Raw genomic sequence first — 14,000 nt, 5'->3', positions numbered from 1 at the left:
TGAAAATCCCAAGTTTAACAGTCAAACTTATTTTCCTGAAAACCCAAAGTTTGACAGTCCAACTTTTTTCTCTTAAAAAATGGAGGTAGTGAGCCCCCGTGACCAGCCCTGGATCCGCTAGGGCCTATATTTGAACACTTAGAGTTTATTTTGTATCAGAATTGTATGGCTTCTATTATTAATTTGTAAGAGAGAAAGAGAAACATACTGATAAACTGTATTGATAAAAATATGAGCCCAACGTTTTTAAACCCATAATGATCTTGAACTGATATTACTCATATAAATGCTATAATATCCACAAAAAATAGCAAATTTTAAAAGCAATTTGCATTGTTCCTAGCTATAAATAAAGTTTTTTCAAATAAGGAATTGTCTTCAGGGAAGCTGGAATAACCATTGAAATCGTTAACAAGGTAGTTAATAACAGGTGGTAAGCATAGGAAATTAAACCTGTCCACTCTCCTGTCAAAAGCAAATATAAAATTACTTTCAGCACAGGTTTACAGTAAGATTGGTGATTGAGGTGAGAATTCTAACTTTAAAGGACACTGTTCCTATGCTCATACACACCTTTCATCCTTTAAAATTGGAAGACTAGTTGGTTCTTTTTCTTTCTTGGAATAAGCCAGACTCCATAGTCCCATACAGGAGTAGGGTAGATGACTCCAGCAACCACCTATCAACTCATCATAGTGATGAATATGTACTGGTAATTGGTCGAGGAAGGAAACTTTCTTCCCCAAAATCTGGAATGAAATACCTGGTGCCAGACAAACAACAGTTAGATATTCATTCCACTATCCTCCCCATGTAAAAGGAGGATAGAGAGAACTATTTCATACAGATCCAGTATAACACGAATGGTGCTCAGATGTAGCTTACCAGCATCAGTGTTAGATCCAGTGTGTTATGGTACAAATGATTCATCGCCAAGTGAGAGAAAGGAAACAAGCAGAAGAGCCAGTCATTCTACTTTTCCTCATGACATACATCGAACGAGTTATCATTGATGACATGCTTCCTGTCCTATAGGGGAGCTGGGCTAGCCACACAAATACTAGAGCCATCACCACAGGGCCAAAAACTAAGGTGCTGAAGAACTTAGAATGGTAGGCTGTGAAGGTTGTTTGGCAAGCTTTCATCAAATGTCCAACTGCAAGATTCTTTGGAGTCTAAATTGGGGTTACTATTCATGACTTCATGAGCTCTAGATTGAGCTAGTACCTCGACCCCGATAGGCTGAAGCATATACTTTTCTTATTGTCTTACACAGCCAGAAAGAGACTGTTCTCGACACATATTTCTTGGTTCAGCCTGTAATAAGGACGAGTTGCTGACACTTAAGTGTGGAATGTAGAGTCCCATCCAGATAGCAACACAAGAGACCTCACAAAACATAGAAGCAACTCCTCTTGATTACCACTCGACATCATGAATAAAGAGGATGGAGAAAGTCTCAACATAGTTTGTGCATTGACAGCTTTCAAATTTAGTCACGAAATTGGGCATCAAGCTAAGTGGCCTTCTAATCTTCTGGGATATATAAGAGTATCTGTGCAACTCAACAACTCTGAAAAAGTTACTGCAAGCAAAAATATATTCTTGAGAATTAAAACTATGTACAATGAACTTCATCTGTGACCTAATGTGATCAACATTCAGCAGGTCAGCTGGCAAACCAGACTGAACAGAGGAAAGGTATAGCCTTCCCCGGATGTTTCTGGCCAAGGCCGTCTCAAGTACAGGACTGGTCAGTGGGGGAAGAAGTCAACATGAGTAGGTCGATTGATAGGGAGACGGGACACCTGGCCATCCTCAACCCTTCTTTCCATCACACACCACTCACTACATATACACTTTGTTTATCATTACAGTTTACAGCTGATAATCCTCATAGAAAAAATAAGATCATACACACCAAAAGGAGACGACTTCGAATAATCTGGCTAAGAAAAATTAGACAGAAAAAAAGTAATAAAATTAAAATAAAACTTTCCCGAGGCAGTAGCCTTATTCCAAGACCCACTGATTCCAAACTACGCTCGTATACCGAAAAAATAGAATTATTCTAACAATTAAAAAAAAAATAAAACATTACCATAAACATTTCCCGCAATTTAAAATTATTTAATATTATCTTTTGCACAATCACCCACAATCGCATGATCTTGCTGTAGCCTACATTTTCTTTACTTGAAGTATTTGACAGAATTATTTTTACTCTTTTACTATTAATGTTTGCAATGCTCTTAGCTGTGAGGTTCTTCCCAATTGTTTTATCGAAAAAGGATGTGTCAGATTCAATATCACTAGATTTGAAGTGTAGCTGTTACCTGAAACGTGTTTAAATGCAATATTAAAGTGCATAACAAATTTTCATAAAAATGAGAGAGAGAGAGAGGAAGCAATCTAAGAATGAGGAAGCAAGAATTGAAAGAGAAGAAATCAAAGAGATAATGAAGTAGTAAGTAGCAAGAGAAAAAAGTGTGAATACCCGAGTAATTTTGTAAACAGTTAGGTAATCTTTAAATTAAATCCTTATACAAGAGGCTGATATTCTGTGACCAATACCACATGAACAATGTAATGCAATTATAATTATTACAACAATAGATATAGTACTTCCCCTACTATTTTAGTTAGGAACATATTCGGCTCTCCTGATAATGTGCAATCACTTGGTTTTTTCTTCATCGGTATTTGGAAAGGAAAACACATACTTTCAGTCCATTTCGGTAACTCTCTTCGCAGTTTGGTACACACCACATAATAGGCTCTAGCCTGGGTTCCGAAACAGTAAAATTTTCAGTAATAACAGCAGAAAAATGTAAAGAAATAGAGCGCAACCCCTTTAAAGCCTATAGTAGCAGTGTGATAGCACTACTCCGGATGTGTGGGACCTTTCTTACCCCCCCCCCCACTGACCTGGCCTTCTTTCGAGACGGCCTTGGTCTGGCTGACAGCTCTAGGGCGTAATTTGCTGTTCAGATGTGCCTCTGACTTGCAAAGAGATAGGGTCACTGTGTCTTCTTGCTTGTTGACACAAACTACTATGGTGTTGTTGTAGTTGATTAACACTACAAAATACTTCCTCATACAATTTTGAAATGATTGTAACTCTGCAATGTTGAAGCACTTGCCTTTCTTCCACTGACCAAATGCCTGATGCAACCAGGTTGCCCAGGAGAAAGCTCCAACCCTCCTTTGACGCATCTAAGAAAAGTTGTCTGTTTGAAGATGGTGAGTCAACAGACTCCCCTAATAAGGTTTCCTTCATCCAGCCACTAGCTATGAATAGTCCATACCTAATGTGCCATTGGAACTGGATAGAACACAGGATTTCTGAAGGCTGACCTGTGATCCTCCAATATTACTGAAAGGATCTCTGGTGGAAATGCCTGAACGAGATTCTCCAACTTCTCCAGGACAACAGAGCCTCTCTCTCCTTCAAAAACCAGTTGGCCAACTATCTAACCACCGTACACTAGATAACACGAATCTCTTGTATCTCTCCCAAGAACCAAAAGTTCATAACCAAGCAATCTTTGAGTAGTCATGGAGCCTGACCAATAGTCAAACCATGAGACTACTTGGAGTGTTGCCTTAGCAGAAGTTACCAAGGCTGATGACTCAAAAGCTGAAAAGGCATACCTTCCGATCTGAGTGTGCATACTGAGGAGTCAATTTGAAGAGGAGCCGATGCAAAGGACGCAACACTAGAGATTCTTGATGCATCAAAGTGCATGGAGAAGGATCTTGTGGGACTAATTGGAAGTGAGAATTCTCTGATTCATAGACCTGATTAACAACTTGATCCAGGACCAACTAGCTTTACCTGACCATAGCAATTCTAGGGAGGTTTCAATTCTTGAGAGCCACCCAAGATATGAGTAATGACCAAGGACCTACTTGAAGCTGGTACCATGGTCACCACACCCAGTCTGTTGCACTCATGAGTAAATGCAAGAACCTCCAAAGAGACACACACTAGGTTCCCTCTGCTTCTATTGGTACTGATCTTTGGTCGGGTACGCTACGGCCACACAAATCCTGAGCTGCTTCCTCACTTGCAAGGGATGAATGTTCAGCAGTTTGCTCAGATCTACTTCTCTCCCTCCCCAAAATATGAGCATTATGTTCCTAGGACAGAACCAACATAGTAATTAGAGCCTGATGAAGGACTAAGCTGATGTCATTGGTGAGAGGAAAATCTATGGCACTGATCAAACTCAAGACCTAAGAGGTACTAAGTACCCTTAACTCTGATGATTGTGGTAGAGTATACCATGGCCCTGTGCCATGAGCACAAGGCTGTGTCATCTTAGCCACCAACTTGTGGCTACCAGCTGCACATAAGTGTGACAACAACCTCAAGAGATGACATTTTTCAATTCTGGATACCAAAGGATATAACATAGTGAAGGAAGTACCAGTTGCTGCCTAGAAGAAATGTGAAGGAGAGCATCCAAGCTACTCCAACGCCTGGCCATTGGCAAGAGTGCCCAGCCCTGTACAAGACTGGCTACCGGAGAAGTCAAGCTAACTAACTAGGCCTCAGCCCCGGCCACCCCCAAAAGCATTGGGGCTAGGAGCATGGGGCCACGGCCCCAGCCCTAAGAAGCTAAGCTCCCAACTCCTGCTGGGCCATAATCAAGAATCGTGTATAGCCAAGCAAGGGGCTGCGCATACCTTCCCAGCATGTCTACCAGACCAGTCAGGCCAATAACCAGGAACCCAGTCCAAGGGGACTGTGGTAAAGGAGACAACCATATTCCCCAAAGAGGCAATGGTACGGCCAAGGGTCTTATTCTTCCCCTTCAGAAAGGGAAGGAGGAAGAGCTGGATGAGGAGTAGGAGAAGACTCACTACTACCTCCTGCAAAATTTCCCCTCATGCTCTGCAAGTACCATAATTCATCTGAGTGACCAACAACGAGAAAGTTCCTTAAAGGGGAGAAAACACTGGTTGCTCTAACAGGAGCCCCAACAATGAAACCACTGTCAAGCACTCACTGGCACCTGTAACACAGCCATATGGGCTGAGGTTACTGGTACAGGGAGTGTGTGAGTCCCGGTCCCTGTGGTAACAGGACCAGGGATAAGGGCAACCAGAGAACTGGTGATAGGCACAGGAATAATGGGCACAGGGGTGAATGACACTGAAGCTAGTTACAGAGAATGGACACCTGGGATATACACAGATTCACCGGCCCTTGAGCCATCTTAAACCCCACCGGCTTTGGTACTTCCACAGCCTGTGGGCGGAAATCCTTTTTGCAGCCTTCTTAGCTGCTTTTTGGGCTTCGGATGCACCTTTGGATCACCACTGGGATCACTGGTAATGTGGTAGCCAACATTGCTGGCACTGGGATCACTGCTGATATCACTGGTATCACCCCTGAGGTTACCAGGTACAAAATAGCCTTAACTACGAGCTCCAAAAATGATGAGGACTTGTCTGCAAAGCCTAAAGAAGGCCAAGACTTCAAGTCATGTGTCAACTGGGGTCTGACAGGAAAAGCTTTCAAAACATGTTGGAATACATCAGTCTCCTCACACTACACCAACCCCTGACAAAACTCCCAGAAGCACATCCGAGTTCTAACTGCTCCTGAAGCATACTCCCTACGCCAAGCCAAAGACATATACCCAGAAGCTTCACCGAACTGCAAACTCCATGAGGAGTGCAAAGTGTTAACAATTTCTTTGGCATTGTCATGGATGTTGCCAGGAATAATGCCAGAGAAGACTTGGTTCACCTGCTTTTCAAAGAATATGCCCGCCTAACAGGAGGCTACAATCTACACTTAGCATATAGGGTTAAATGTATACAATCATACCCCATAAGGCATAAAATGAGTGGATCTATCATTAGTTTACCCATAAACAGAAGCACTGTTCACCGTTCATTTGCGTCCAGTAGGACAGGTCACAACAGTATGACCATACTCATTGTGGCTGAAGATAAAAGCGGAGATTCTTAGACAGGAGAGCAACAGAGCTACTTGCCTGTGATCATCTGTTGTTAACTACCTTAGTAACAATTTCAAAAGCTGTTCCCACAAGATAATATCCTGTTTTAAAGGACGAAATGTTTTTGTATGCTTAGAAACAACAGTATTTATACTAATATTTTTTTATTTTCTTTTTCAGAATAAAACGTGTTTGGACTAAAAACAGTCTCGTTAAAGGGTCTCTCAAACTGATTTTTACCATACAAAACATCTGTGAACAAGTTTCTTCGCTCTTCTTAATATTTTTTTTTATGTAGCCTGTCATAACTTAGTTTAGTCATCCCTAACATTCCCAAAAGCAACTGCAGTAAGTTTTCCGTTGCTGATCGTGACATGATGGCTGGGAGGGAAGATTTAAAACAAGATTCTTTCAATAGCAAGTGTCTTGATACATTTTTTTGAATGCATTGTATTTTAATCATTAAATATTTATGTGGATTTAATCTTATCTTTCTACTACAACCCAAGTCTGCTAGTCTAAGACGTATATTTGCTAAATACTTTTTGTTTTATGTTTTTGTATGCCAGATAGATAGGGTTAATATTACATGTTACCTGGAGTAACACGATTATTCATTATACTGAAAATAGAATGCAGCATAACACTCACATGCCACAAGTCCAATAAGCACGTGGATAACATCTCAAGATGCATGACCGATGCACTGCGATACTATTGTTCAGAGAGAAGGAAGCTGCAGGTTCCTGGCATGGAATTTCCCCCCATTTCCTCTTAGGAATGTCCGAGTACACAGCTGTGCCTCTCACGCATCGGGTCCGCATCACATCCCGGCTCGCCCCACACCAGCCTGTCCCCATTTCCTGGAAATGAATCCAACAAGGGATGAATTTCCAAGGAGCCTGGTCAGGTCAGATAAGTTATTGAGATCCCCACGAACCTGGTTAGAAGGCAGATCGAGGCTAGGGACGAGCTGGGAAAGATCGATGACCTTGAACACTCATTACCGTAATATTTTCGGACAAAGGTCAGAAAGGTGGATTTGAAGACGTCACCATTCTCTGGGCACACGTACCTAGAAAGACATACTGGATTTGAATACGTCAACATTCTCTGGGCACAGGTACCTAAAAAGACAGACTGATTAAAACTAATTAATAGTATTGATTATCCCAGAGGTATCATTGAAAACGATTAAGTTAAACTAAGAATAACATAGGTAAGTGATAGCAGTAAATGTACTCTTATAGTTGCTGCAAAAGGTGAGGAGCCTCCTTTTTTAATTATTGTTTCAACATTGCTCCCTTCCTGCTTTCAGCAAAATTGTCCGTAAAGTAATTGCCTGTCTAGCATCTCACATGGGTCACTAGGATGAATCCAAAATAGGGCCTAAGAGTGAGGTGGCTTTCGTATGACAAATCTAGAGTAGAGTTCTAAATACTTTATATGCAGTTGATTTCTCTGGACAGAGGAAACTCGCAGCAAGTAAAGGCTTGTGAACTGCAATACCATATATATTTGTCCCTGTTGGTGTGCTTGAGTGTTGGCACTTCTCTCCCAAGATGAAATTTTTGTAGAAATTAGGTAAGCATTCGTCTTTGGAATGACGAGAATGCACTGGAGAGTGCCGGTGCTCGGGAGATCGCTGCGGCATTGGAAGGCTCTGACGAGCAGGTGAATGCTGATGCACCGAAGAGCGCTGACAAGCTGGAGAGCAATAACGCTCTAGGAAGCGTTGAAGTGCTGGAGGGCGCTGACGTGATGCTGGTGAGCGCTGGTGCACTCAGAGGCGCTGGCGCGCTGGGGAGCGTTGGGGCACAGCCAAACGCTTCGGAGGTGCAGTATGAGCAGGCAGATGATGAACAGGAGACAGGAACGGAGAAGGCAGGTCAGCAAGTCGGCGTGAAGGATGGACTGGAACAGGGAGGAATGTGCCCTATGGAAGGGCGAACAACCTCCGACGAGGATCGTGAACGATCCACAAAAGAGTCCAGGGCCAAAGTCTGAGGACTAGCGGCAGTGTCGTCAGAAGAAGTTCCAGGAAGGGGTGAAGGTCGAGAGCTGGAAGATGACTGAAGTGGAGGCTCCTCTGCGGGAGATGGCTGCGAAGATGAGGCTGAAGAGCCGAAGAGGCGCCTTTTCACCGATGGTGAAGGGCCACCTCTAAAGCGAAGCAGAGGGCGAGCTCTGCAAAATCGAAGACACCCTCTAGGGGCCGAAGGATTAGCAAGCTAACCTTTAGAAGCAGCGGTCTTCCGTAGAGGAGTCTCTATGAGTGAACTCCCCCAAGGAGGAGAAACACTCGCAGGAGAGACATATGAAAGACTTAGTTTCACCATCGAAGGATGAAGAGGAACGGGGAACACAGTCGGCAGCAACAGCTGGAGAATCTGAAGATGCAGGGGCGTCGGCAGCGGCCACAGAAGACGCCTCAGACACTACAACGTTGATGCACGACAGAGGATCTAACTCCGAAGTCAATGACGGCTGCGCACTAGCACCATGAATGATGAAGCACAGCAAGGAGTCCTTGGAGGGCGGACCCTCCCTCAAGGACTGGCGTTGGCCATAAATTAAAGGGTCTAAGCTACTATTCGACGGTCTCCCAGGAGAGACCAACGAGCAGGAGCTTCGGAGGAAGGTCAGGAAGCGGAAGAAGAGGTATTGGGTTTTCCCCTTTCGAAGAAACCTTCAAAAGAGAAATATCCCGCTTTGACTTCTTCCGCCGTCGCCCAAACCTTTTCCACTGGGAGGCAGACCACTACCGACACTCACTAAACCTGTTATCAATATCACACCGTTGACCTCTGCAGGTGAGACAAAAGGTGTGGCAATTGGTGTCCAAGGCTGACATGAAGGTTCCACAGGGCCGACCTTCAAGTCCAGGGCAAGTACTCATGGTCGCAGAAGTCAACACACACACACACTAATCAAGGAGAAAGCACAAACAAAAGCAATTAATGGCAGTCCAAAAATGGGTGAAGGATGAAGAACGACAACGACCGTTCACCATCCGAGCCAAAAGCAAAGCGAGCTAAATCACTGGTGTGTGAGTGGGAGCAGTAGCAAGCTACCCCCCCTAACCCCACTAACTTGTGGCAAGCGTAGTTAACTGTTGCTAAAATTTTAATGGCTCGTCCTTTCAGCTTCGCTAATAGTAATAACCCCTAATAAATAGCATATGTTTGTATTCCAGTTACAGAACAAATGCAAACACCACACCAGAACTAGAGTATGGTGGCAGCCATGAGTGTGACTGGTCCTAGGAAGTTGACCTGAAGCTCTTTAGATGGAAAACTTTAAGCTAGGACTTACCCAATACCACCTCGTCAGGGTATGGGGACGTGACAGTATTAACTTAATACTAGGAACACAAGGAAGCATGGTTTACCTGCAGTGGTTTGAGGTCAGCTATGCAGAGAACCCAGGATCCTGCTTCTCCAAGGAAGGAGAGGATGAAGAAAAGAATAAGGGCCAGACAAATCTTTTCATTCATGCACACTAAGACCGGGTAACAATGCTCTCAACCCTTGCTACTTGTCCATTAAGGAGCCTGAGGTTAAAAAACCAGCTGTTGTGCAGCCAACACAGGGTCGATAGAGAATGTATCAAACCTCCTGTGTGTCACGTCTTGCAGGTAGTGGGCTGTGAAGGTCGTCTGACGCTTCCACACCCCTGTTTGTAGACCCTGCGTCACTGAGAAGTTCTTCTTGAAGGTCAGGAACGTAGCTACAACCCTGAAATCATGCGCTCCAGGAGGAGGGTCAGGATTCAGGGACAGATGGATCACCCTACGAATCCATGCTGAGATGGTATTCTTGGTGACCCTCCTCTTTGTTCTCCCAGTGCTCACAAACAAAGCTTGCACTTGGGGACGAATGCAGCAGTTCTTTGAGATATAACCTCAGACTCCTTACTGGACACTGTAGGAGATGGTCTAGGTCATCTGTTACAGAACGAAGACTCGAAATCCGGAAAGAGTTGAATCGAGGATCCGGCACTCCCGGATTTTGTGTCTTAGCCACAAACTCAGAGACAAATCTGAACGTTACCTCCCCTCATCCCCTTGCATGGGCGATGTCATACGAGAGACCATGAAGTTCACTGACTTGCTTGGCCGAGGCAAAAGCTAGTAGGATCACCGCCTTCCAAGTTAGGTGGCGATTTGAAGCCTAGCGAAATGGATCGTAGGGAGGCCTACTAGGAGGCCTGAGAATTCGAACCATGTTCTCTGGAGGAGGTCTCACTTCCGACTGAGGGCAGGTAAGATCGTATCTTCGTATGAGTAGGGAAAGTACCAGCGAGGAAGAAAAGTATGCTCTTTTGGGCCTGAAGGCTAGACTTAAGGCTGAGCGACAGCCTTTCATTGCAGAGACTGAAAGGCGCATTCTTCCCGCAAATAAACGAAGAACTCCGCTCTTGCTGGAATAGTGGTATCGAGTGGAGAGATACCCCTTCACGATTCCAACCACAGAAAACTCGCCACTTTGCCTGGTAGGCCCCTGCGGATGACCTGTGCAGGTGTCCAGACATCCCGTTCGCAACTTGATGCGACAATCCTCTCTTAGTGAGGAGATGCTGGATAGTCTCCAGGCGTGAAGTCGAAGCGAAGCTACGGCTTTGTGAAAGATGTTGGCATGTGGTTGTTTGAGTAGCTTGTGCCGCAGAGGGAGTTCTCCCGGAAGTTCCATTAGGAGTTACAGAAGGTCTGGAAACCATTCTGCGTGATGCCATAGCGTAGCTATAAAGGGTCATCGAGCGATTGGCCGATATTCTGGTCTTGATGAGCACGATCCTCATCAGACAGAACGGGGGAAAAGCGCACACGTCGGTGCTGTCCCACCGTTGTTGGAAGGCATCTTGCCAGAGTGCTTTGAGACCTGGGACTGGGGGCAATACAGCAGGAGCTTGAAGTTCAGCGCTGTAGCGAATCGATCCACAGTCGGGTAACCCCACAAAGTCAGGACTTTGTTGGCCACTGGATGATCCAAGGACCACTCGGTACTCATTATCTGAGATGCTCTGCTCCGACAGTCGGCGAGCACATTCCCTTTGTCTGGAATGAAGCGAGCCGATAGAGGCATCGAGTGGACTTCGGTCTATCTCAGTATCTCTACTGAGAGATGGGATAGCTGCTTTGAAAAGGTACCTCCTTGCTTGTTGATGTAAGCCACTACTGTGGTGTTGTCGCTCATCACACCACAGAGTGATCCACTAGGTCTTTGTTGGCACTGTTGAAGGGCCATGAAGAACAGCCTTCATCTCTAGCAGATTTATATGGAGGCCCTTTTCCGATTCTGACCAGAGGCCAGAGGTCCTGTGGTACAGAACGTAGTCCGTCCATTCTTTCCCGTAGATTCTCGCCTGTCGCCCACCACTGGGGGTTCGTCCGTAACCATGATTGGGTTGGAAGCTCTCCTCGTCTGAGGAAAGGGCTTGCGACTTTTCTCGGCCTTGCTATCCCGTCGTCTGATGGAAAGGCTTTATGGAGATTGGTATCTATAATCATGCCTAGGTGAACCAGTCATTGATTGGGCAGCAGAGTGGACCTCTCGAGACTTACCATGATCCTTAGATCCAGGCAAAGTCCTAGAAGTTTGTCTCCGTGTCAAAGAGGGAATGACTCCGCATCTGCTAGAATCAGGCAGTCGTCCAGATAACGGAGGAGATGGAAGCCGATCCTGAGTGCCCATGATGAAATTAGGGTGAACAGTTCGGTGAAACCCTGTGGTGCTGTGGAGAGACCGAAACACGGCACCTTGAATTAGTACTCCTTGTTGTCTATGCTGAATCCTAAGTACTTCCTTGAAAATGGATGGACTGGGATCTGGAAGTACACGGCCTTCAGGTCCAGTAAACACAAGAAGTCTTGCGATTTACTGCCAGACTGACTGTGTCTGCAGTCTCCATGCTGACCGAAGTATTCTTTAATCTGGACCTCTGCCCACAGAGTTCGCCCCCTTGCTGATCCCAAGGCAAGGGTGCTAAATGACACCGGATTCGTCCTCAGGGGAGGTAGAGATGTTGTGAACAGGACGTGATATCCCTGACTGCTTACAGAAATCGTCCAGGAAACGGCCCTGAGTTGCTGCAACCTGTCTGCGCAACCTTGTAGGTATCCCGCCGCTGGCGGACATGCAGGGGAACTGCCAATCCTAGCGTTTGCGGCCTCGGTTGCCCCTTCTAGGATTCTTCCCTCCCCTGGGAAACTTTTTGCCTTTCTTGTCCTTGACCGGAAAGGGCTTAGATCCCACTGTCTTAGCTGCCGTTGATTTGGTAAGACGTGGCTGCTGAGGTGCTGGTTTATAGGGCTTGAATGTCAAAGCCCTATATAGGAGGGAGTCTTGGTTACTTCCTACGCCTCTCAGCCGCCTGCTTCACGTCCCTAGGCTCAAACAGGTTCATTCCCATAACGAAGAATGTCTGAGCCTGAAGATTTGGTGCTAGAGGACTCTTGGTATTTCTTTGGAGTCCTTGACTCCCTCCCGGGAGGGATGCAGGACTCCAACAACGACGGAGGCAGGCTCTTCTCTATCTTTATTCGAGAAAACATATCGTGCGAAGTGGGGTTTCCTTCAATGGTGTGATTGGGGAACGTCTCACCTCCCGTGACTCTCCAGAGGGCGGGAAAACTTCGTCCGAAGGTAAAGGAGAAAAGTCTGAGGGGGGAGAGTACCTGCCTCGAAGACTTACAAGGGGACAGCTACGTCCTCGGAGAAGTTACTTCTTCCGAACTCCTCTTTTCCTCCTCGGGGGAGTGGTTGCAGCCAAGGATTTGTGGCTCCATTCTGAGAGAACAGCTTGAAAGGCTGTGCTACCGCTCTGATTAGAGTCCCAAACCAGGCTTCCGGCCAACGGTTGCGCTATCAGACACTCCCTCTGGAGGGGAAGTCGCCTGTAAAAAGATAAGGACGGCACGTCCCTGGACCTTTCTGGAATCTTCCCCCCTCCGGCAAGCACACTTTTCTGTGCTGGGGGGGGGGGAAGAAAGTGGCAACGGCGACCTTACGGCGCGTTGTCCGGCAGCCTCGCGCAGGGGAGGGTATTGGCGATTGCGCTGGGGAGAGCGCTGGCACTCGCGCGATGGGAAATAGCCGGGGGTCGCGCGCGAGAGACTCTTGAAATGCTCGCGCGAGAGACTCTTGAAATGCTCGTGCGAGCGCGACTTCATAGGGTGCGCAGGAATCAGATTGACGAGCAGGATCAGAATGAAGAGCCCGTGCGGACCAGAATGTTGGCGCGCGCGCGGAAGAGGATCGTCGGCACTTGCGCGCGGAAGAGGATCATCGGCGCTTGCGCGCGTAAGAAGATCGTCGGCGCTTGCGCGCATAAGAAGATCGTTGGCGCTTGCGCGCGTAGAAGATCGTCGGCGCTTGCACGCGTAAGAAGATCGTCGGCACTTGCGCGCGTTAAAAGGTCGGCGAGTGCACGCGGGAACCCATCGGTACCCGCGCGCGGACAATCGTCGGCGCTTACGCGAGTATGAAGATCGTCAGCGCTAGCGCGCGAAAGAAGATCGTCGGCGCTTGCGCGCATAAGAAGATCGTCGGCGCTAGCACACGCGCTTGTGCGCTAGGTTGAAGGATCAGCTGACAGGACGATCAGGAACTGGGATGTGTCCTTAAAAGGGAGGACATCCCCTGAAGAGGACCAGGCAGGTCTGCTTCAGAGTCCAGAGCCGACGATCCACACTGGAAGTACTGCTTGATACTCCGAGGAGTGGTCTCTATGAGAGACTTCTCCCGCGAACGGGAGAGGTGCCCTTCGTAGAAGAGACTTGGAGACACTGCAGGCTGAACCACTGGTGAGCACCTGTGCGCTATCTCAAGAACTCCAACGATGTGCGCCAATGCGCAGGGAATGTTGGCGAGCAGTGCCTGGAACAGGGTGTCTCTGGATAGCAGTCTCAGGAACAGCAGGACTAGCAGGCGAGCGCGCAGGAGAACATTGGCACGCAGGGGATACGTGGCGCTTAAGGGACTTACTCACAATGTGAGAAAGCCCCTTTGCCCCGAAGGGATCGGT

General features: G+C 46.7%; 1 protein-coding gene across 2 annotated transcripts in view; it reads left to right on the top strand.

The window, feature by feature from the left end:
• LOC137655578 (uncharacterized) overlaps positions 1 to 14,000 on the top strand; it is a 133,994-nt gene that overhangs the window by 43,929 nt on the left and 76,065 nt on the right. The window contains exon 10 of one of the 2 annotated variants that reach the window (XM_068389486.1): positions 6,156 to 6,746. The exons of the other annotated variant lie outside the window; for it this stretch is intronic. Within the exon in view, the coding sequence (XP_068245587.1) occupies positions 6,156 to 6,176 (21 nt within the window). The 3' untranslated portion in view covers positions 6,177 to 6,746. Of the gene's footprint in view, positions 1 to 6,155; positions 6,747 to 14,000 lie in introns of those variants that run through there. 2 annotated transcript variants of the gene reach the window in all.

The sequence above is a fragment of the Palaemon carinicauda genome, chromosome 1 (genome assembly GCF_036898095.1).
Source record: "Palaemon carinicauda isolate YSFRI2023 chromosome 1, ASM3689809v2, whole genome shotgun sequence".
Classification (NCBI taxonomy): domain Eukaryota; kingdom Metazoa; phylum Arthropoda; class Malacostraca; order Decapoda; family Palaemonidae; genus Palaemon; species Palaemon carinicauda.
Note: the sequence above shows the minus strand (reverse complement) of the source record. Positions and strands in the feature narration are given on the sequence as shown.